The sequence below is a fragment of the Cardiocondyla obscurior genome, linkage group LG03 (assembly GCF_019399895.1).
Source record: "Cardiocondyla obscurior isolate alpha-2009 linkage group LG03, Cobs3.1, whole genome shotgun sequence".
NCBI lineage: Eukaryota > Metazoa > Arthropoda > Insecta > Hymenoptera > Formicidae > Cardiocondyla > Cardiocondyla obscurior.
The window spans coordinates 10277803-10302567 of NC_091866.1; the positions used below are offsets into that span (position 1 = coordinate 10277803).

The window sequence follows — 24765 nt, forward strand, 5'->3', positions numbered from 1 at the left end:
GTCGAGATTCTTTAACATACGAAGCATCCGATCGCGCGTGTTGCATGCTCGAGGATCTCGCGTTCTCTCCGCGAACGGCAGACTTAACGGTCGGTGCTGCGTTTGCAAGATTTTGCGATTTGTCATCGGTTGTTTTTCGGCCAGTGGAGGAGACCGAGGCTCGAGTTGTCGTCGGAGGGAACGGGATCTTTCTTTCGGGAAAGTAAGACCGAGTCCGCGATCGCGCGCGCGATTCTATCTGCTCGAAATTTCCGTCGTGCGTACGCGTGGTGCGTCCGCCGGGCAAAATAGCTCCCGTAAAAAGAGATATCGCGTCGCGACAGTCAATTAGATCCGGTTTGAGTTTCGCGCGAGTTAAGGCGATAACTCGAGTCGCGTGTCGTGGAAGAGACGAGGACGGCGACGTGGGCGAGAAGCGCAGAACAGGAAAGAAAGGAGCGAGACCCCGATCGAGGAGACGTTTTTAACTCTTTCGAGAGACAAGGAAAAAGAATAAATAAGAGAAAATCCATCAAAAGACCTCGACGGACGCCGGACGCGACGTCGTCTCGTCGACGTCGATGTCCGTGCGTATCCCCGAGAATGCAGTCGCCCATCGACTGAATTCCCCTACCCTCCCCTTCCCTCCCCCAATGAATTTTGTACCGAAACGTGAAACTCTAAATGCTAATTTCATACACGGAATTTAATTTTTTCACGAGAAACATGTGCATTATAAAAAATAAATCCAACAAAAAAATCGCAAAAATTATAAATTCAACATGTATTCTGGCTCATTCGATCCCTGTCGTTTATCCCGATATCCCTCATTGCTTCGAATAAACGGTACGTAAGTAAATCGCTAAAGTATCGACGAGAAAAAGAAAAACGCGCGGTATAGTCGCAAGGGTAATTATGACCGGGTCGAGTGACGCAAGAATGCCGGCGGGAATAAAATTTCAAGTCGTATTAACAGGCGAAGCCATGCGCGTTGATAAATTTTATTCAATTATCCGTATCAATTTATCCTACGTGGAATCTTGAGATTTATGACGCACTTGAAATAAAACGGCGCGATCTACGGCCGTGAAATTGCAGGCGGAAATATCGCGAGGCTCGCCATTGAATATGAATCGAATATTTAATCTTTAATTCCGCCGCGGAGGAATTTCTGAGGTAATGCAATTGACGAGTCCCCGGCGAAATTATACGTACGCATTTCACATATGTGTAATTTCACGCAGCGATGTTGATCGGAGTCCGGGAGAAGTTATAGGTATAATGCATTCCCGTCATGGAGAATTTCCAATAATACCGGCATTACGGCAGCACTTAATCACCTTTCGCAAGGTATATAAATTAATTTTCCGTCCCCGGCGTTAATCTCGTATAGCAACGATCAGCAGTAACCGTACCCGTTGCCGTAATTGACACTACGGATGCGATATGCAATATTACATATTCGTCATTATGAATTATAAATTGCACGATTTGCGATCTGCATTGAGCAGCGCGCGTGTAAGCTTAACAATTGCGCTGACATTTCTATCTGCAGGGTAAAATGTATTGTCTATAATATCTTATTTTTTGAGCGATAAAGAGAGCATTTTTTTTTTTCTTTTTTTTATTTTCTTTTTTTTAATTGTGTTTTTTAGGTTTTGCAAATATATATCTCCAAGACGACAAGTTAACATATCGTTGTGTAAAGCAACCAACGATTGTCACGAACAGAAAAGAAAGGTAGACACGTTGCGTCGTGGACGTGAATCCTTTAATCCGATATATAATATATACGATACGTGAGCACGCAACCGCTACACATATCTTTAGTCTGTACATATTTTTTGGCGCATACGATGATAAATGCACGATCTATCGCGCAAAAGAATGTCGTTCGTGTAACATAGCGGATAGCTGAAAGAAAAAAATATTTTACAATACTCTAAACCGTTTTAAAATATTAAAAAAAGAGAGAAAAATTGAACTGAATAGAAAGAAGGTTAAGAGGGATGTTAAAATATATACTTCAATTACCACAGATTTAAAGAGCAGACTGGAGAACGAAAAGCTACTTTGTTATTTTGCTGTAAATATTTCTTAGCGTTATCTGGCGGTCTATCGTAAATACTTGTACGACGTGGTTGTTAAACGAGACGAAGAGATTTCTTAACGTTAAGATTGGCAGAATTCCATGGTTCTCGCGATCGACGGGATGAGAGGAAGACGCAAGAGCAAAAAAAGTCAGCCCAGGACGACTTATCAGAGCTTCCCCGACCGTATGTTTTCGCAGATAGAGATACGTCGTGCAAACGTGCGCACACATACGCGCCGCGTACACAGATATATATACACAACGAGGGCAATCAGGAGAGATCTGGGATGAGCCAATTGATTGCCCGCGCTCTGTGTGCAGGCGAAATTAAAAAAGTTGGCTTCCAGGTCGACGCCTCGGTAAACGCCTCGGCCGCTAATTTCCCGATACTGAACATCTACTCGCGCAGCCGTTTCACGCTCGCAATATCAATTATCGCTATCTGTATCCGTTCGTGTGCCGATAATCGTCGCGGATACAGGAGACCGAAGTGCCGCGCGTATGTGTGGCCGAGTAATAACGCGTGCAAATTTGTACGACGTTATGCGGGCGACGTGACGTCGTTCGCGCGGACGGCCGGAATCCTTTCATTTTACATACCCCGCCTAAAGAGGTTTTTATTACATCGCTTGGAGATTTTATAAAGGCAATAAAGATAACGTTCCTCTTTCGCGCCAAGTTCGATCCGAATCGCTGTAATTTCGGTAAAAAAAAAAAATTGCACAAAGCTACCATCGCGACGTTACTCGAATCAAAAGAGGTGAAGTTATTAAATTTTATTAATTTATACTGTCAGCATTGTTTTTATTTTAGTCACAATCGTCGTGATAATTAAGGAAGTTAATTTTAGAAAAGGTTTCTAATAGTGAAGAATATTTTCGTACGTTTGAACGTCGCATAGAATATTGGTTTCGACGTGTCCGCGGGGTGTGTCGGAGTTGATCGAATCAACTCGGACCCAACCAACGATCGCTTTTATTTGAAAGGTATCTTACATCTTGGCCGCGATCGGAATCCGTTCAAGTTAGCTTATTTCTCCAGGCGTGCGATCTTCAAAACGCCTGCCGGTCGCCAAGTATTTCCGTAGTCAGCCAGACAGGAGCTTAAAGCAATTTCGGCCAGGTGTGTGGCCCGATGCGGCGGGCAGGCGACTTCGTGAAATCTCTTCAGGGCGTCGCAGAATGTCCTAATCGCCTCGTCGACCCTCTCGTTCTCCATGTCGGCTAGTCCACATTCGTAGAGAGCCTCGCACTCTCGTAGGCATGCTAGTCGATCCTCCAAGCAGATTTTCTTTTGACAGTCCGGGCATTTTATCGGCTTACTTACCCGGACTCGCGAGTGTAGTCCGCTGCATCCCGCCGTAGGACACCTCAAGCAGAAGCAAAAAAAAAAAAGAAAAACGTGAAAAAGAAACTTGGTGGATTCTGCTCGACGCCAACATTTTACTGCAGTGTCATCGGTAAACGTTATATCGTTACTAAAATCGAATTATAATTTTTGTCTAACGAACGTATCTTCCATTTCGAAATTAATCGAAATAAAATTCAAGATGCTCTCAAGTCGATATCGAATCATTTCTCCTAAAAAAAAAAACCCTCTGAAATGTCAGCGCGGACACGTACTTAAAAGAAATTGCATTTGTGTTAGCGCACTGATGAAATAATTACTTGTAATTGAACTTTTGTCCGACGCTCTCGAAAGGGAACCAGCCGCAGTTTATTTTTCTAAGAAAAACACTGTCCCTATGGCTGCACTCCGTTGTTGACGTAAAAGACGCAACGTAACGAGTAGTGGTGCTACTACCTAGAAAATTACTGCGAAACTGATAAAAGCACCTGGCTGTGTCGTTGAAGTTGGTATAAGAATCTTTCAACGACTAACAGAAGTACCTTTGACGGCAAGAGCATCCTTACGATACGAACGCTTCTTGCCTTTGAGGAACTCGCTTCATTAGGACTTGCGGTTTTTAACGATCTTGAAAAACATCTGTTAACTTACTTCCTCCCTCCCTCCCTACCTATTTTCCTCTCTCTCTCTCTTTCTCTCTCTCTCCCAATCTCTTTCTCTCTTTTTTTCTCATTCACTCTCTTTCCCTCTTTCGGCAGTTTATTATTCCTCTCACGTGATATTCCTGCGCTTTTACTCGTTACCGTGGTTTACCAGCATCTTTCGATTCTTTTCAGGACATTCAAGCCGAGGATTTCCGGTTAACGACCGCGAAAGAAAGCACCAAGTGTCTTAATTAAAACGTGCGTCGCGTACGTTGCCAGACGTTCATTGCGCCAATGAGTAACTTTTTGCATTACTTCCGATAGATATTACTTCGCTAATCTGTCGACGTGAAAACGTTTCGGGAGGGAAAACTTAAGCGACGCCCCGATACGATCGTTCGTTTAATTAAATTAAATTACTTAGCTAATGAGCTTGATCTCGGAGAATTTAAATGAACTTACCTCAACCTAACAGAATCGTTTGTCAGATTCTCAAAGCACGGCCAATCTTCCTGACAGGTTTTGCAAGTACAGCGAAACCAATATCTTGCAGCCAGTGCCCTTTGACGTTCGGCCAAGGTTTTTTTCGTAAATATCGGCCCGTAATTTTCGGCAATAACGTCACCGGGTCGCAAGCTGCGAATCGCTTTTATAACGATATGCCGGCCGACAAAGTATCTGAAATTCAACAAGAAATTCAACATGGATTTTTAATTGAATATAAAATCTGCTCAGTCGGATAAAAAATGAATTTGCTTTCGATTAACTGTTAGGTAAAAATTAAAAGAATTAAATGGCAAATTTAATACATTTTTTACCACGAGTTAACATTATATTTAATTAACTTAACATTATATATTTTTTATTCAATATATATTTTATATTTTTCCACAAAAAAAACATATAACGCAGGTTTTTCCCGGTTTTTTATTAGGATATTTTGTCTCAATCAAGTGCACGGTGGTAAATGCGCTCGCATATTGCATTAAAGGTTGTTAACTGGTCCCTATCCGAAATAGAAGTTATTGCCAAGTGTACGAGTTAATAAATCGAAAAATGGGGAAGAGCGACGCAATCACTTTGCAATGAAATAATAATCGTAATCATGACAATAGCCCCGGCGACGTTAATAACGTGAACAGTAACAATTTCCGCTCACGCAGAGTAGCGCAGACGGGCTTGTGACATTACGAAATAATGAGCGCGTTGGTGTAATTTCGCGTATAATGGCCGCGACCCACTAAGTCATCACAGACGCGTTTTAGTGCTACCCGAAAATCCACGTGCTTAATTAGCACTAATAGATTAGCGTGGCAAAAGCGTTAACGTATTCTCCGAGAGAAGGCACACCTTACCGATTTCCTCTTTAAATTTATTTTTCAACACGTTAAGTAAATTGTATCGAAGCGAGCAGTCGTCTCGAGTATCGTTTAAATTATTTTTATTTACTCGTCAAAAAGATTCAGATTCGCGATTATTTTATTTCTCGCCGTCGGTTCCGTCGGTTTTCCAAGAGCCCGCGGATTCATGTAAATTCGACGGGAGCAAGGGAATTTGTTTTGGCGTCGGGACAAAGGAGTTTCCCGGCGACAAAACGCGGAAAGTTGTTGGAGAGCCTCGGGGGAAACTTCTCTTAACAGACTGTGGACGGTCGCGGGTCGATTAATAATTCGCGCGCGATGACACGGCCAATTGTGTACCATCTGGTTATACTAATTAGCTCTTATGCTGGCCTACATCGCTGGTCTATTCTTTAAAGCAGTCACGTAATTAATATGCAAATCAGCACGAGTATCGTCGCGATGTCAAGTTTGACGAAATCGCGAGCTTTGCATCTTAAAAAAAAAAAGAAAAGAAAAAAAAAGAAAGAAAAAACAAAGAGAGCGAAAGCAAGCGCAACATTATGTCTGATCACGAAAGACTAATTATATAATTAATTATTCGTCAAGTGTTTATTTTTGTTTGCAAAAATAATTTTTGATCAAATAATTCAATCCTTAGAGAACCCTCTTGCCTTCTCGTTTACCTCGTCACCGCGGGATAGCAGTCGTGATTGAAACGGGCGACTCCGGGGTAAATCGCCACGCCAAGATAGACAGGTCGGCTGCCACGAAATCGATGTTCCGCGTCTGTCCGCGTTTCGAAGAACTCATGAGCGTTGAATTGGAGCAGCTGTAGGTTTCTTAGCAGCAGGGCGGCTACGGTGATCTCCTCGACGCCCGGAACTTCTGCGAACTCGCCAAAGTTTCCGATATTAGTGTAGCTGGCCGCGTTCTGCGCATTCCTCTATTCTCCCTCGCTTTATTCTTAGCTTCCCGGCAAAAAGTTTTCGCGACCCTTTCCGTTGAACGCTGTTAAAATTACGATCCTACGGCGCGCAGCGCGCCCGGAGAATCTATCGAATCGGAGAGCTTGCGCGGACAAGCACGTTCTTTTTAGCCTCCCCTCCTCCGTCTGGTGCTCCGCGATTTTGGTAAATTATCTCGAAAGTAAATACAGCCTTCCCTCGCGAGCAGAGATATACGCGACGGGCGCTAAGTGCCCGATGACGAGTACCGTTGTCTGGCGTGGGACACGCGAAGAAACCAACTCTCTGCAGGCACTTGAGCAGGAAGGCAGCCATCAACGATCTCTCCAGGAAGTCTTTGCTCGCCCGTCTGTCGGCATGCGTCACCAAGTTGTACGGCGTGGTGTCGACGTCCTCGTCGTCACCCCCGCGGGGCTCCTTTGTACCCTTCTCCTCCGTCGTCTCGGCAATTTCCTCACCCCGTAGTGATTCCCTGAGTTTCCTCCGTCTGATTCTTCTCCTGGCCGACTTGCTGCTTGCCGACGATTTCACGTCACGTGTAGCGCTCGCCGTCGCTGTGGTGGTAGACGCGGCCGCCAAAGGCGCCGCGGCCCTCTCTAACCCCTCGTAGATCTTCAAACACTTCCGCGGGCCCTCCTGCGTCACCATCCGCAGACCGACCATGCTGAGCACGCTCATGCCGGAGCCTAAGGGATGGAATTTAAGAGCGGCTCGTAATTACCTCGCAAGAGCGCTCGAGGTAATGCCACGTCGCGCGTGCATAAAGTTCACCTTTTATTTACCGGGCAAGCACCTCGACGAGCAAGTATATTATTCTACTAATTATCGAATCGCGAGTTTTTATTTTACGTTAAAATGCACGCGACACACACGTCGTTCCGTAAAAAAGAAAAAGAAAAAAAAAAGAAACTTAACTTTGTTAAGTAAAGTCCCGAATATTCATTAAAATATTATTAATATTTTGCAATCGTCGGATTAAAAGAAAAAAAATCTGACGTCTTTCCAACAGATTTGATCTTTATAGAACATTTTTTTTAAATAACGAGTACTGATTTTAAAACTTTAAACAACGTAAGAATCAATCGTACAAGTTCAATCTGTTGAAGATCAGGCAAAAAGAAACTGTGTCTGCTATCGCTGTATATGTATATTAATTATATTAATAATCGGGTGCCCGTGTTCTTACCTATCAGCAACGCGAGGATTTTGCATTCGTACTTGTGATACGTTGCCATCGCGGCGTCCCGGCACTTCTTCCCACAAAAGGCTACGCAGCTGCAGCTTGGACACCCAACCGGCGCTCTTAATCTATAAATTTTCGGAATATTCCTAAATTGCTTGACAAGATCATACGGGATATTGATCGAGAGAAAATGAATTATGCGATTTAACGAATGAATGTCTACGCTATTCACTTTGAACGCACCGAAGCCAGGTTATTCACTCACGCTTGCGTTTGATTTGAATCTGGCTTTGGACGTCGCCTTTAATCGCGTATGTGTCGTTCTGAAAAAAAAATTTTTCGCGGCTTTCGATTAGCGTACGCAGCTTTTATCTTCGCGTAATAACGAGTTTTTCCTCCCGTTCGCGCACGCTGCTCGTCGCGCGCCTTGTTCGGGTGTCGCCCGGGTTAATGAAATCCATTTTCTCTCTTTCGCCATCGCGGGGTTTATCCGTAAAAAGCTGCGAATAACGGGGTGGATGGGGCTTCCCGCACACGCAGACAAAGCAGAAGCTACACACGGTGGATTACGCGTTGCCTAAGGCTCGTGTCCATTAAATCCGGGAGGAAAAGAGAGAAGGGCTCGGGCTTGGGGCTCGGGGAGGGAAAATGGCGTGAGAGAAACCGACGGCAATTTTCTCCTCACCTCGCATAACAATGCTGACAATGGGTGCCGTAGAACTCGGGCAGGAGACAGCCCGCCAGCGGCGGCTCAACTAACAGAATATCACCCGGATGTATTTCCGCGGTTGCAACGGCGTGTTTACCCGCCGTCGTGGTCTCGCGGATTTCCAGAGCGCCGGACGACCAACGGAGCTCAGAATTAACGGCGCCGTTTAACGACGTGACCCCTTCGTCGCCGCCTGCGAAGACGCAGCACAATATTTCATTACAGTTGAGTTCCTTTTCGCTCCGATCGAGTTACAAGGAACGGCAGGTATTGCCGAGACATGCGAATTTCTCGACGATTAGTTTTAATTCTATTACGAACGCGGATGAATTTAATTTTTTAACAAACGCAAGAGGCCTGAGAAGAGTTAATTACTCTTCGCGATACGTCGCGGACGCGTGCATGTAAAATTTAATCCGCTGTGTATTTAGCTTTGTCGAATATACGCGCAGCGGCGCAGAGCGACATGTCGAAACTGCCGATGGGGGATGCGCGGCTTCTCGCTCCATCTCGTCTTTTATTTTCCGCGAATTTTTCGATACGAGAGCAAAACGAGAAAATAACTCTCCTCCAGTTCGCTCTTTCGCCTCCGAGCGTTTTGAATATCGTTCGACAGCGGCTCGTGTGCGCGCGTGCAATGAGAGAGAAAAAGTGAGAGATTTCTCTTCGCAGTCATCGTGCGTGTACGCGCGCTTATCTCGAGGATACTCGACGAGATAGACGTCGAAACGTAGCGCTCTTTGTCCCCGCGCTTTCGCGTCGATTTCCACCGGCGGGGGTGGGTTGGGTGTTAGCGGCGCGAAAAGTTCCGGCCACGCTCCGCCGTTCATGAATGAACCTCCCGGGAGAGAGAGCGAGAAAGGAGATCGTGTACTACGGCCTACTACGGGTTGTAGTACGCGCGCGGTTCGTCGTGTCAACGAAATGCGACGTTACAAGAAAGGATAAAAGAATTCGAAAATTTCAAGAAGCAAAAGTGAGGAGATTATCGCAGCTTCACCTCCGGCGATCTTATTCTCGGCCATTCGGCGCTTAAAAAAAACGACGATAATAATTCCACACAGAAAAATTTCGAGTAAATTGCTGGCCGGCGCGCAAAGTTAAGAAATACAGAATTACAAAATCAGCTGCAGAATTCTGCTGCTGCGCATCAGTTCATGAGTCGCATATATTTTTTTTTTACGACGCGTAACGTGCGTGTCTTCTATAATAGAACTTAATAAAGCTACGCCGTCTTCGTTTTACCGTTAATCTAATTTACACGCGCAAATTCCGCCGTGAATTAAGATTCCCGCAAGGGATCGCCGGGTTAACGAGAATGTGTAAACAAGCTGCAATCCCGCGCGAAACGCCATTTCCGGTTATCTAGGCTACGACGCTCGCGTGTGGCATGGTGCCCACTGTGGGGTGTTCTAATGAATGGAAGAAATTGCTACGGTCCGAAGGGGGATGTAGACACACGACGAATCGATTAATGGTCCGTCTGGAAACAACGATATCGTGCGAAATTCTACCTTTGCTTGATAAACGCGCTTTAATTTTGTGGTTTGTCGAATAGCATAAATAGAATAAAAAATAAAAAACAAATTAATTAAATTCACCAATGAAAAATAATCAAGCATAACTTTAATTTTGTAAAAATTACCGTAATAATAAATTCTCGATAGTGTATTAATCAATTTCGAGAAGACGATATGGTCTCTTATCACATCCATTTCGATATTATAAAAGTTGATACTTTTACGCTTTCCCTTATATTTCATTCGTCATTTGCGAACATTTCGTCTTGTCGCGGGCATCGTGAAACGTCACGAAATAATCACCAACGAGCGCGTGTCACATCCGCTCGAATTTCATCCCCGCGTAACTTCGAATTTTTTTTTTTTTTTTCGTGTTTGTATAGTTAACGAAATGTCGCGCCTGTCGCCGGGTAAAAAAAAAGCGTATACGAAGAGAATAATGCCCGCAGTCGGGTATGAAGCGCGCGTTAAAATTGCAGGATCCATTTACTAATTTACGATCCCGCAGACCGATTACCGTGAAGAACGTACAGCGCACGATGAATGGAGAAAATATTCATTCGCGCGCGCACGCAAAATTGCCACGAGGATAACAAATTCATATTGACTTATATTTACGAAGAGTTCCCAGTTTGAAATTTTTAAATAACTTGACGCGAGATTCTTTACGCGATCATTATCTCTTTATTGTTTTCAAACGAAATGTTAACAACACCGTTTCCTCATTTGTTTAATTTGTGGATTAATCACTTAAAAATATATCCTGCGTGTCCTCAACATTTTATAAAATAATTTCCGGCTTGTGTAATGTCGTTCTCTTTTTTTTTTAAGTTCCTACAAAAAATTTCGAAATTAAAATTAAAGTTTTCGATCCCTTTTCTGTTCGTTAATTCTAAAACTTTCCCATTCCGAATCAGCTTTATTTTGAACGATAAAAAGTTCACGTTATGAGCTAAAGATTAATCGGGAGCAACTTAGTTGAGATAACAAAGGTGTGAGTCGCGAGATGATTGAGTAAATAACAACCATTATTAGTTTTTTTTTCCGGACGGAAGAGTATTTAATTAGTTACGAAAAATATTATAACTAACGAGAATAAACTTAAAAAGATTTTTTTTAATACAAACGTTTTATTTAAACGATTAATTCGCTATGAATTATGAACTTGATCGCAGAGTGTTGAAAGTAATTTGTGAACCGAGTTAATTAGATATTATATATGTAGTTTCAAAATACGTTTGCTTATTCGATTAAAAAAAATTTTACGAGTTCTTTCGCGACAACAATGCGGATACTTTGAACGATCTTCTAATTTGATCGGGCAATAGTCAGACTCGTGAGTGGTTACAGATCGAGGGCGGGAAGAGCTGAAGTAAATGAAGTTTAGCTACGAACGGTCGCACCTGCACTGGCAACCCTCGAATCGCGCGTTTCCGGCTTAAGCCACGAGCCCTCGAGGGGCGTTTTGCGGTGCTAGAATTCGACGTTCGAAAACAAAGAAGCGCTTGTCTCTGTTTGAACGCGTGAAACGGTCCGGGCTGGTTCAGCCGAAGGGATGCTCTTAACGATCAATTAATCGGGCGTAGCCTCGGTTCGTATTCAGGTTTTAGACAAGCGGGAAATAATACCTTTATTTTATCGGAACGAATTACTTGAGGTCGTCAAATATCTCCTATATATTTATCAGACCGGCGGTTTCCTTAAATTCTATTACGAGGGCCACCACTTAAAAAGTTCCCAGCTTCATGGACTAAATTACTGTAGAAAAAAAATTCGAAATAAAAACAAACGCATATAAAAATTCATAAGTTCAGGCTTAAGTTTTTGTTAACTTCTCGGATATTTTTAATTTTAAATACACGGAGGGGATCTAATCCTTCGATCATCCCCGAGATTTTGTCGAACGAAAAGGACCGAAATTTAAGTGCTCCGTCATTAAAATTAAGGACGCCGGGAGTATTCCTATGTGCCGTGTACGTGCAGCGAATAAGAAAGACGGACGTAACTGCTAGAGAATTTATTAATTAATATAAAGCTAATTACTGAAGTTGATGCACGCAAAGTTACCGTTCCGAGACGGAACTTTTCCCCGGTCGAGAAAAGACTTTCAATTTATTCTCGCCGCTTAGCGCTAACGGCTCGACGAATCGGGAAGATTTTCTAAAAAGTTTAGAGAAATAAATGAATTCAATCTGATGAGTATTAAAAGAGAGCCGTGAAAGAGCGAGGGAAAAAAAAAGGGGGAGACCTAATGTATCGCCGCGACTGGACGGCCGACAGATGCCTTACGCCACAACGCGTCTTTTAATTTAATTCTTGGTCCGCGAAGGAAACAAAGTTTTGCTCCTTGGTTGAGAAATTCCAGGCATCTCATCTTCGCGAGCCGTTCTTTATTCGTTCACCTGGTGTACGTAAGAGAAAAAGAAAGAGTGAAAGAGGGCCACCGCCACCTCGAAACGCGTAGTTAATTGGAAATATCGCGCGTCGCTATTATTGCAAAAATAAAATTGGAAAACAGTCATTTTATTTTTTTACTTTTTGCCTATCAACGCTTTCAAAGCGCTCGTCAGTGACGCATAAACGGCATTTATATACGAATAAAATATGCAGTCGAGAGCGCGCGCAATCAATCCTGCGAACCGGTCCATCATCTCCGTTCTCCGCGATGATCGGCGTTACTCGCCATTAATCACAGTTATCGGCAGAGATCAAAATTTCATATTTTTTAATTCCGATCGATTGATCGCTAATTGCCGACCCAGCGATACGGCCACTCGCGTAAATAAATCGGGCCGGGCCGTTTCCGATGCTGAATACAGTACCATCGCTAAATATTCGCGTAGTTATTTTATTACCCTCCGATAAAGCGGTCGAATAAAAATCTAATTAAACTCGGTGCGCACGGAGCGCTTTTATCCGGAGTTCGATAATCGTATCTCTCGCATCATAAAACGTTCGCGAAATAACGGCGAATATGCTCCGTGCCTTTGGATACGTTACACAGCGAAATCGTAAATCGGCATACAAACGATCCGAGGGTGAATCTAGATCAACGTTGTCAGACACGGATATGTCTTCTCATACAACAGTTAAAATTAGGTGGACGAATAAGGATTTTCAATAATACTAAAATTGTAACGTGCAGTGAAATACGATTAACCTACATTGAAACATCGATCTCTCTTTCTCTGCTCTTTTTTTTTTTCTTTTTTTTTTTCTTTTTTTTTTTTTCATAGATAACATTTACGTAACAAACGTATAGTCGCTGTTATTTATACATCTGTTTTGTATTATAATTGTCGCTCCATCCAGCAACAGTAATATAAGTTTAATTTCAACGCCATTCGAATAAACTATAAATAATTAATAATATTAGAAATTTATATAATTATAACATATAATTATAAATTTATTATAGCAGCATGTTTATTTGCCATACGACAACTTTACTGTTAGAAAACTTTTTGCATCAAACAAATGCGTAATTTATTATTTTAATTACAGACAACATTACGTTTAATTATATTAATTCGTGAATAACGCAAGAAAATTATGAAACAAAATATTCAACTGATTTTATTATAACAAACAAATATTCCAGAGCGGCGCACTCAGACATTACAGGCAACATGGATTGTTTGTCCCAAATTGTTTTCTCGTCAAAATTATTCATGAAATTTCGCAATGTTATCTCGTATAATATAGGCGCGGACCGATAGGGACGTCGACCGTGCGGATTCTAACGACAGTATTCTCAAACGGGCGGCGACCCTCGGACAAGTAAAGCGGACAGATCGAGAGACGGTCCTCGATCAACAATGATTCGATCCGGTCGCAAGCACGAAACATCGATGAAATAATATCATTTTCGTGTATACACCTCCGTTCGCAAACGCTCACGAATGCATGGAATTGCTGGACGGCCTGTCGTCTGCTTTTTTTCCTCACTCTCTCATTTTTCCATGTGGACAGCATGCCCCGTTTACGCGGAAAGTCCGATATTTTTCGACACGGTATTTGGCGCTCAAATGATGCGCACGCCAAGTTATCGACGTCGATTCGTCTCTTTGTACCTAACCGGCCGTCAGCTACACCGACTGCGGGGATCGTAGCCTTCGGTGTAATTGGAAAGTGTCCCTTTTTTTTTTTCTTTCCTTCGATTTATCTCCCTACTTCCCCTCCGCCCTCTCTCGCTTCACCTAGCTCAAAGTTTTTGGCCCACCTAGGTACCTATATACGTCGTCCTTTCCCTTTCGCGTTGCACGAGCTGTCGAGGTGTCGCTAAATACCATCAGCGCGTTTTCTACGTGGAACGAATCCGAAAAAGCCGAGAAGAGTTTCGCACTGATTTATCGTGCCCGCTCCCCGTGATTGCACATTCACGTTAAAAGCACCGTTCAAACGAACCAGAGTCGAAGGGAACCGTTTCAATATAACCGGTGCACTAACGTACGATAAATTCGCTACAAGAACTATCCGCGGCAAGCATCTAAAAATTTTGATTAAAATTGTTATGATTGTTTCTCGCAAATCTTCCTGTACTCGATCACGATCGATGGGATTCTAAAGGGAGGGAAGGAGAAAAAAAAATAGAAAAAAAAGGTATTTTGTTACTTATATCGATATTCTGGAAACGCAATCAACGAAATTTTGGTACGAATAAATTTACTTTTTACAATGCAAGAGAGAGCAATTATATTCCACGAGTGATCTTCGATGAAGGATTAAATCGCGTGATGTAGAAAGTTTGTAAGATGCGCGGATGTGAGAGAAGGATCAATAGAAAAAGCCCAATAGAGTTATTCACGTCCAGACGAATTACATTATGAGTTAAATGAGTGAGCAGAGTGTCTAGAGTCGATCGGTCGGCGATCTTTCGTGTACTAAAAATCATGTTACCGCATACGATACGTTTTAGAATACGACGATACGGCCGAGGCGTGCATTCTAACACACGAGGGCGCCGTGACGTTTCTTTTATCAAGAGATGTAGATTTGCGCGGTCCATCGTCCATCGTCGGCGTCGTTTAAGCGGTGCACATTATATATATATATATATATATATATATATATATATATATATATATATATGCGGCCTGTCTTCCAAAGGAATATTGAATTAAGCGTTTCCCGGGAAAATCGACTGTGTGGGTTACCATGGAAACCATAGCCGGCCCCATGTTTCGCTTCTCAACACGCGCGCGCGGCCGCATTCTCGCATGGATTCGACGTTGCTCGGATCGAAACCGGATCGCCGACGTTTCATCAAACATTCCGATATACGAATTCGTGGATTTTTTGAACCGGTGTCCGCGCGCTTTGCCGAGCGCGACCCTCGCGAAAACGCGGATCGAAATCTAGTATAGGCATCGAACTCGAAGCCGATCGGCACTTTGACACACGCACAAAAAAAAAAAAGAACAACTTTGATTTACTCTCGTGATTATCTCTCATTTTACCGCTTCACAGCGCGCCTTGGAAAAGCGGTAATAAAAAAAAAGGGAGCGAAGCTTTAAAATATTATATTCATCTCGCTTATACATTTCGTTTCAGGCGCAAGATTTCTGTTTCTTTCTTTTTTTTTTTTATTACACCTAATGTATCAGACACTAATACCTACAGCAACAAGAAACGCAGGATCGATAGGCGGCAGAATGACTTGCTAGATTAAGCTCGTTACTCGGTATCGCGAATTATATTCTTGTTGGGCGCTTGCAAACTATCAAGGATCAATATCGCTGGTGCGCATAGTTCAATCCTAATGCAACTTGCCAGAAGTTTCCGGGAGAATCAAACATAAAGCCCGTACATCGATATCACGGAGAGAGAAACAGAGACTGGATGAGAAAGGATGGGGAGGGAGGGAGACAAAAAGGGAGAGAGAAACAAGGGAGGTGAGCGAGAGAGGGCGGACGCGCGGCGTTAATCCGACCATAGAAACTCAAATCTGCCACTCGGTATGGAATAAAGCGCGCGCTTTTGTTTCCCGCTTCTCGGCATCATTCGTATAAATGTCGCGTCGTTTTGAAACTCGACGTCAACAATCGGTTACCTGTCTACCGCCCATCATACGGGCGAGGAACGATATTTCGCCGTAACGAAAGGATCTATTACAGTTTTCGCATGTTTGAAGCATTCTAAACCGTTCGAGGCGTTGAATTTTTCGCGCCTCTTCGCGATACCGCGGTCTTCGCGTACAAGAGTAAAGTTGTGAATCGGCGGTCGGGAAAAACCCACTGGATTCACTTCCGCCGATCGTTCCTTGCTCACCGGAAACCGGAAAGCCACGAGAGGAAGAAGTTTCTCTTTCCGAAGGGAAGGAACAGGGTAGGTTTACCGAGCTCGCGAGTACCCGAGAGACTCGAAAGTGCGAGGAAAGGAGGGAAAAAGAGGAAGCGAAAAGAACGGAAGAGAGTCGATTTTCACGAAATTCGCAGAGCGATCGCGAGTCCGGGCACGCGTGGATTCGCGCGGTGCGGCGCATTGCCAATAAAGTTTCGTGGGTTAACGCGGCGCAGGTACGCTCGATCTACTAAGGCCGATAACTCGATTCCCCATCGATCTCGGAGGAGGAGAGGTCGAGAAAAGGAGAAGAGCGAAAGCGGCGGCAAGGGGAAGAGAACGAGTATAGGGAGACACGGTGTCGTTTTCCGCAGAGGGAACCTGGGCTTCGTCGAGACATGCTTCCGCGAGATTCAATTTGCCATTCTCCCTGGGATCCTTCGGCGTTCTCTCGGCACGCCTTCTCCTTCGCGACGCGGCTTCTTCAGGAAAGAACGACGCGAACGTGGCTACATGGATCGGTTAGAGCGCGAGCTCGATAAATAGCGCGGCAGTAGCATTATCGAGAGGAACAGACCCGTCGCCCCCCCCCTGCGAAATGGAGCCGATCGAGTTCGCCACGGAGTTTTTGCGCGAATAGAATTACAAGGCGCGCGACGAACGTGACCGTCGACACGGGAATATCGAAGAAGCGGCCGCGAGCGTTCCGTCGAAGCGGAAGCGAATCGCCCTGGTCAAAGTGAACGTTCGAGCCGACCGTTCCGCGTCGTTAATTATCGCTTGTTCGAAGCAATACGCGCGAAATTATTCCTCCGACGCATAAGGAGGCTATTGCTAATAAGTGGCTTTGATAAATTATCGCCGATCTCCGCGTGTTTTCAATCTTGGCGCGCATCCAAGACAAACGAGTGTTTGCAAAGAACGAAGAACGTGACGTTGTTCTCGCCCGGGCTCTTAGGCGCGTTCGATCAGGAGAGAGGAGAACCTGTCGTTTATAAATGCTCGCAGGGAACGCGAAGCGTCGTTAAGTCCATCCGGAGGGCGGCAAGCCGCGATGGATGGTGAGAATGCAAGTTTACGTGACACCGCCACGGGGTTCCGGCATGGAGATCTTAAGCCGGGCGCTTTGCGAATCATATATTTTGCGAGGAGACGGCGGGGAAAAGGGGGTGGCAACGGTTGGCTTTTGTGCGAGGCAGAATCGCGCTTGCCGCCGCCGGCGTTGAATAGGATTTTCGTCGACAATGCCGCGACGACTACGAGACGGGGAGGGGGGAGGGTGAAACTCGATATCGCTCGCGAAGTCACCGCGACAGAATTTTCGCGAAGAATACGTAGTGCCTGGATCGCTCAAGCTGGGTTTTCCTTCTCTTTTTCTGTTTTGCGCCGCCACAAGCACGTGTGTTTACGACGCGCGATCGAATTGAACGCGAGACCAAGTGTGCGCTGGGTTCGCCCTGGGCGCGCAGGTGTTTTCCGCAAACGCGCGCAATTAGCTGCGAGCGAAAGCCGCACGGTTCAACGATGGAATATTCGAGCGTTCAACTTCCGCGGAGTATTCGTTCGATTTATCTCGCTGCTCGTTTCTTCCGCGTACATACGCGCGCGCTGACGTTCTTTCCGTGCGATTTACTTCCCGTCATTCGCCTCTTCTAATCCCCGTTTTCGCGCGGATCCACGGGCAATAGTAGCGTCGGAATCCAAGCCGATGGTTTAATTCTTATTGACGCTCGGAGAGACGTCGCGCTTCCTCCTTATTTCACTCGGCGAGACCGAAAATGACGTATTCGAATATACTGTCTCTACTCAGCCGCGGTTCTAAAGCATTCAATAGACGTAAGACAATACTGAGAAGCGCATAATCTGGGAATGGCTCCTGCATTTTGACGCCGACTACACGTAGGAGAGGAGGAAGACGACGAGATCGCGCGACATTATTACACCCGCCTTTATTGCGGACCACCCTTCTACTCTCCCCCTTTCTCTCTCTCTCTCTCTTTCTCTTTCGGCTTCCCTCTTGCATGGCGCGCGCCCCAGTAACGATATTGACGCCAATCTTGCTTCGCTAACCTCCTTGTTATCCCCACAGATTACACTTAGAACTGCCTCCGTGATAACGTTACGCGCCCACGTATTGCGCTACTCGCTGAACGCGATATACAATTCCCCGAGTTGCCAGTAATGCGTCAGCATACGGCGCCGTAATATCTTATCATTCGGAGATAATCAGCGGCTTATTACCGAGCCGGAGCAATCCGCATTCTGCGAACCGTATTCCGGAGATCCGAGTTTCTCGCCCCGTTTCACGTTGATCGCGAGGGGAGAAGGGTAGGAGACGTCGTCCGCGTCCCGCGCGGTATCCCTCGCGGCGTATAACTTCGCTTGTAATAAATCTAAATCGCGCTTACTCTACTGAATTAAGTGAAAAAGATACTTAGCGTGGCGCCTGAGAAGACAACGTACATCTCTCCTTGCTCGAACTCAACCGAGACATCTCGCTGACGCGACGGTCGACAGGCACCAGTGACTCCTCGTTGCTTTTCAAAAATACCTCGCACTCCTTCATTTTTCGCTGCAGCTCCCGCCTGTTGTAACAGTTAAAAAACGGAGCAGATAAATACATACATGTATGTAGAAGATCACTTCAAAGCGGTTATTTCACAGTACGCCTCCCGTTGTTTTATTTCGACTCGCTTGTTAGCCGAGCTTATGCGAGCTCTCCACCCGATTCTATTGTAATTAGCGAAACATTTGCAAGTCATTTACAGGGGTGGGAAGGACGGCGGAGGGTCGCGCGAAAGCGTTATGAATATTCCATGTGTGTGGAACGGCCGCGCGCGTCGCGGGTTGCGCGATATGTACTTCCGGAATAAACACTCGCGAGGCCCTCGACGAGAGCTTCGAATTACTATCTTCTCGAGTTTCACGAAGTAGGCGCAAATACTACGGAGTTTCGCGACTGTCGAATGTACTACTTCGGTGTGTGTATACGCACACAGGCTCGGTGCACCGAGTAGTAACCCATAGGATAGAATGTTTGATGTAACGTACCGCTATTGATACAAAGATCGAGCATATATACGCATATATTAGTAAAGATCGATATAGAAAGACAAAGACAGCCAGAGAGAGAGAGAGGGAGAGCGACAGAGAGAAATGCGTAGGTATTTATAATTGAAAAACTTCGTGAAGAATTTATCGGATCGGTTTTACCAGAAGAACACCGCTACGTAGCTCGAAGTATGATTTAAAATACATTTGATACGTACAAAACGACGAGATGTAAACGACACGTAATAGCGAAGTTAAAAAAATTCGTGTTACCCGCAAGGAAGGTGCGATGGGAAAATTTTATATTAAATTTTTAATCGAGCGACTAGTTAAGCGTGAGTTTCAAACGGGTGCAAATAATTATTGAAAAAATTCGCATCGGTGGAAAAGAGACGATAGGTGCAGAAAATTGTTTTGTTGAGCATTAGGCGCGAGTTTCGACGGATGAAAATTATCGTCGGAGGAGAGCCGGGTGTGCGCCCTTGTCGCTGCGGTTCGCGGGACTGTAACTTGTCGCTACGCAGCACGTAAATTTCTCGCAAGCCGAAGGAAGCAACGGCATAAATCGTGGCGGAAGTGCGGTTTCGCAGCAGAAACAAAAGGAAAAGAGGATGGGGGAGGAAAAAAAAAAATAGAAGAGGTGCCGGGCACGATGGAGAGAAAGTCGGTTGGAAATTACAGTATTCATTTCGATAAAAGGGAACGCCACGATCGTATATGCTAGTCTCTGCATCCAAAGGTAATTTGTTATCTCGATACCGAGAGAATTATCTCGCTTTTACGCCGCTGACTCTTTTACTGCGGACAACACGTCCGGCTGCAATAAATACTGCCGTGACAACGCGCGACGCAAAATATACGTCAATGATTCACTTAATTAAGATCCGCCATTATCGGTAATTAGCAAAATCGTTATTTCGCTGGTAATTTGATTTGGGAAACCCACGAATAATATCAGTGGGGAACCGCCTACAGTGATATAAAGTCAAGCGGAGTAATCGCAATCGTTACGTAAATCAAACTCCGTAATTCTCGGTAATGAAATTAACAGCTATTGTAACATCATTAAAGAGTAAATATTCACGTAATATTTCCTCGCCGTGTGTGAAATTGAAAAAACTGCCAATTTTAGTATTGGAAATCCATTATGGCGCTCCACTTCTTGTCCTCATTAAAAGGTCCTCTTTTTCTTGAAAAATTGGCTCTTCGAAAAATTTATTTCTCGTTCGTATAAAAAAAAATTTCTGTTTTCAAAGATTTATACTTTAAACGCCAAAATTAACGTAAATGTTTTAAATGCGTAGGATACAACGATATGTTCAGATGCGTGATATACACGCGTATAAATAAAAATGTATCACCGAGCGAAATTTAACATCCGAGAAACGCGATTTAACCGGTCCTGAAGGGGTTATTATTTTGGAGTTTTGTTATGAAACTGTTTTACGAGACGAGTTGATATCGAATCGCACTGACGAACGAGCACTGGTGGGGTGACCGCCCTCGAGCGGATCTGGGTATCAAATATTATCCATTATTAAACACTACAGAGCCTGGCGCGTGTAGCAGCGTGCGTTCGTCAATTTTTCAATATTTTTCTGGCTTCGAGCGCCAGAGTGAACGAGCTCACCCCCGCAACAATATATCGGTATAAATTCGCGCGTTACCTTTGATACACAACGCGACGCGATACCGTTTATCCGCGCGTATTTCTCTACCGTTACAGCGCGCCGGTTTCTAAGAATATCGCTTTCAGAAAATAATTACGAATGGAATATCGATAATATTTCAACCTTATGATACATTTCTGCGAGCATACTCGAATATAATTAAAATAAAATTGTATCTAAAAAAAAAAAAAAAAATAAAGGAAGAAAGAAAGAAATCAAGGTCTCTTGCTATTTATTTCTGTACGTATATACCCTCCTAAAATCTGATTTTCTCCTGAAAATCTTCGGGTTTTCGAACAACCTGAGTTCGAAACCCCTTACCTCTTCGCATATCTCAAGCTGCAATCGCCTTACGGAAAATTGTCGGAAAGGCAAAAAGGACGTACTAACCTCCCGATCTCCTTGGGCTCGTTTTAGCGCGCAGCCAAGTAATACGCCGATATTTCGGCATACCTATCTCAGCGAAGAGACGCGAGGGTGGATTTTTCCGAATCGGGGGCCGCGTGAAAGAAAAGGACAACGTGAATATTTTGTGCTTCATGCGACCACTACAAAATTGATCGTCGACGATCGAACTCTGCGATAGAGGAAACGTGTACCTCTGTTTTTCCTACAAATTGAATTCGGGCCACGTTAAATATTATCGGTTATTAAAAGTGACATCGTATGCGTGCACGTATATGCACGTGTGCGATCTGTCGATATTTTTCTGTTTCATGAACATTCTCTTCGGAAATTTCTCTCTTTTTCTCTCTATCCTTGTTCCACCCTCTCTTCCTCTCTCCTTCTCTCTCAGCCTCTCTGGGTCTCTCTATCGTCTCCCGCCATCCTGTCCCCGTCCTGCTTTGCCTGAGTTAATTCCGCGAATTACTCGGTAGGGAAGGTCGGCAGTGTCGGTTTCCAGATCATAGCCACGCAATATATAGATCCGGAGCGACATATCGATCGACGTGGACGAGAGCGGAATAATAATTTGCACTGTTATTGCGAACCCATTCGGCAAAATCAAACCGAGCCGGCGCATTCGCCCTCTTGTTCCGTCTTTCCCTGTATTTCTATATCCTGACGTTCACCCGCACATTCGCGCACACACGTACGCACACTTTCTCTCTCTCTCTCAATCTCTTCAGTTCTTCTTGTTCATTATCTCCGCTCTGTTCCGTCTCTCTCTTCCTTCCATCCATTCTTTTGAAGGTAGAGTAAATGCTTTTATTGATTTCCTCCGCTCTTTTCCCTTCCCCTTTTTTGCACTGGCCTCTATACGTGCACGCGTTAGGTACACGCTTTGTTCAGTGGATGAGTGGAACAGCGACGAATATGCGAATGACAAGTGGCAATCGATTGGAACTCATCGTCTCCTCGGTGGCGCCCGGCTCGCCGGCGCTCCCGAAGACGTTTCGCGTCAATAGAAAAATACTCCTCGGCATGCACTTGCCTCGCCGTAATGGCTTCATCGTCGTAAACGTAATGGCATTCTCGAGACAGTGGCAAGTGAGAGACAATCCCGCGTAATCTCGCGTGACGTATTTCATTTCTCTTCACGTCTCACATCAGTCGCCCCTCCTCCCCCCTTCCTCCCCTTCTGCAAGCTTCACATATTTGATGAATAACAAATGGTGAACTTTAGAAAACGTTCTTTCCCAGTCTCGTTTCCTTCTGCACGTTCGTCATTACGCAATTTTCATTTGCGACAACGTCTATCGCGCGATTTACATTTTTTGCCATTCGTAGAAACGATTTTCGTTTCGCTTGGATAAAGAGTCGATTGATAAATTGATAAATCTTACAAGTAACTCCGCATGTAACTCAGGCGTTACTCATTTTTGCAAGACTCGCAGGAGAAACGAGAAATTGTTCGGGAGGGAGGAGGGGAGGGCTGTAAATGAGGTGAACAATTCTGGCCGACGTCGAGGAGGCACGAGAAAAGTGTCGTTTACTTGAAAAAAACTTTTCGCCAATATCGTAACCAGCGGGCACTTTAAATAATCCTGCACGCGGATATTAAATTTCTTACTCGCGGTGAGCGTGGCCGGGTGCTGTGGCAGTACGTTTAAGCAGCTCACTTTGTCGGCACGACCGAATCGCTATGATATTTACATGTACGCACAAGTACGTATGTATCTTGTAATGCCGCGGCCATTGCAAATTTTATTCTCCAGTTTGGTAAGAAACCCCTGAGGCCAATTGAGACAACTTTTTCAACGGAGGCGTTATTATACATTCCGAAAGTTTCGACTCTCGAGCCAGTCGATCGCGTTTGAGATCAGCTCGGTCTTTCGAGAAAGGAAAGCAGGAGAACAGAGGACGTAACAGGTTATACAATGTTGCACGGGAAAGGAAGCGAAAGGGGGAGTTTTTTTATCAAAAACTCACGTATGACAGTACAAAGATGAAAATTCGTTTGATTAAAACTAAATGACCGACGACCAGCGCGGGTCTGTTTGATTTTTCGATTGGTCCCTTTTCACGCAAGTTTTGTCATTAGCGAATTCACGGGGCGTTCTCGAGAGGCACTAGGCGCGGAATGTATTGAACATTAACGGACGTTCTCGTAAAAATTCTTAGAGTTGACCAAGTGGTTTCGCGCTGTCGTTTGTCGGTCGGAGTTGGAGTGCGAGCGAGATGCTAGGAAAGTCCGCCGCTTGCAAATACATAACAGAGCTTTGAATTTTAATACCCCGGCAGCGACGTCGCGACATCAAGCGTAATTCTGAAGCCTGTTTTCGCAAGATTAGCCATAATATAACGACTACTTCGACGCTTTAGTTTCCCTTTCTCTCTCGTAAAATTAAATGCCAATAAAGAAAAAAATTACTCGCTCGAATATTTAATTTCTTGCGCTCAATGTTGAAATAATTAATCGCTATTAATCTAAATTAAAGTTATCTTTTTTACGTTTACATCTATGTAAGGACAAATGAAAGATATTTGTTACTCAGTCGGACTGTCAAAGGTCCAAGCGGTTAAGCAGAAATTAATTAATAAAATATAAGTACTTAATTTCTAAAAGTATTCTCATTTGCACGAAGTGCACAACAGCAGTTGCGCGAGAACGCCAAGCATGAACGCGAGGGAAGTGATCTCTCATGAAAAAAATATGAGACACAAAATTGTGGAATAAAATATTTCCATAAGAGGTCGCGTCTCCAAGGAAAACCGGTTTCAAGCTGTCATGTATACGTTCATTTAGGTAAGTGAGATACGCCAGTCGTGTCGCAGCGACTAGGGAGATCAAACCGTCTTTCTGAAAATATCCGTAACTATACGGGTAATGCGCGCGCGGGACCAGCATTGTAATTTTGAGGTCGGAGAGGAACGTTGCAAATGTACCGTGCACATTTGGCGCTTCATGTGGGCGTTTGATTGCAAACGGTATTTATCTGATAGACGGAATACATTCATCCTGAATGATAAGATGGAAATACACCACTTGTGCAATGGAAACGCACGTCCGCTGTTTATATTCTTGAAATATAAAGATGTTCCTTGTTATCCTTTCTCCACTCCAAACTTCTTTAAATAAAACCGACGAATAAGGACTGACAATAAAATAATAAAAATAGCTGTAAATATATTTCTATTAACTCACAGATTTAACAAAAAACGTGTGAGATCGAGTCTGCGATTCTAACTTGAATCGAGTACGTTGATTTTTCTTCTTTTTTACCTTATTTTTCTTTAACGTTTTAAAAATATATATCACTGCCTGGCAGCAGATTTCCGGTTTTTCCGGAACACCCTGTACACCTGCTGAATCGGTACAACTCGCTCTTTGAGAGGACCCTCAGAGAAAATTATTTGCGTCGAATCGCTCGACGTTCCCCCTCCTCCCCTTGGTATCGATGTCGAAACGCAGCCCGCAAAAATAATCCAGCCTGAGGCAGGTAGCGTTTATACGAGCGCGACGTTTCTCTGTCCAGCGTTACGCTCGGACAGAAATATGGTCGATCACGGCCAGCTATTTTCTCTGCGGTCCGGCT

The 24765-nt window shown here is 44.3% G+C and overlaps 1 protein-coding gene across 1 annotated transcript; it reads right to left on the bottom strand.

The window, feature by feature from the left end:
- Nucleotides 1-1597: 1597 nt before the first annotated feature.
- On the bottom strand, nt 1598-18657 carry LOC139101338 (SET and MYND domain-containing protein 4). Its single transcript, XM_070654385.1, has 7 exons — nt 18528-18657; nt 7557-7678; nt 6619-7056; nt 6089-6290; nt 4525-4740; nt 3067-3440; nt 1598-1893 (listed from the first exon to the last, which is right to left on the bottom strand). Exons 2-6 carry the CDS (start codon nt 7603-7605, stop codon nt 3101-3103), a joined length of 1245 nt encoding a protein of 414 aa, XP_070510486.1. The 5' UTR covers nt 7606-7678; nt 18528-18657; the 3' UTR covers nt 1598-1893; nt 3067-3100.
- Nucleotides 18658-24765: the final 6108 nt, after the last annotated feature.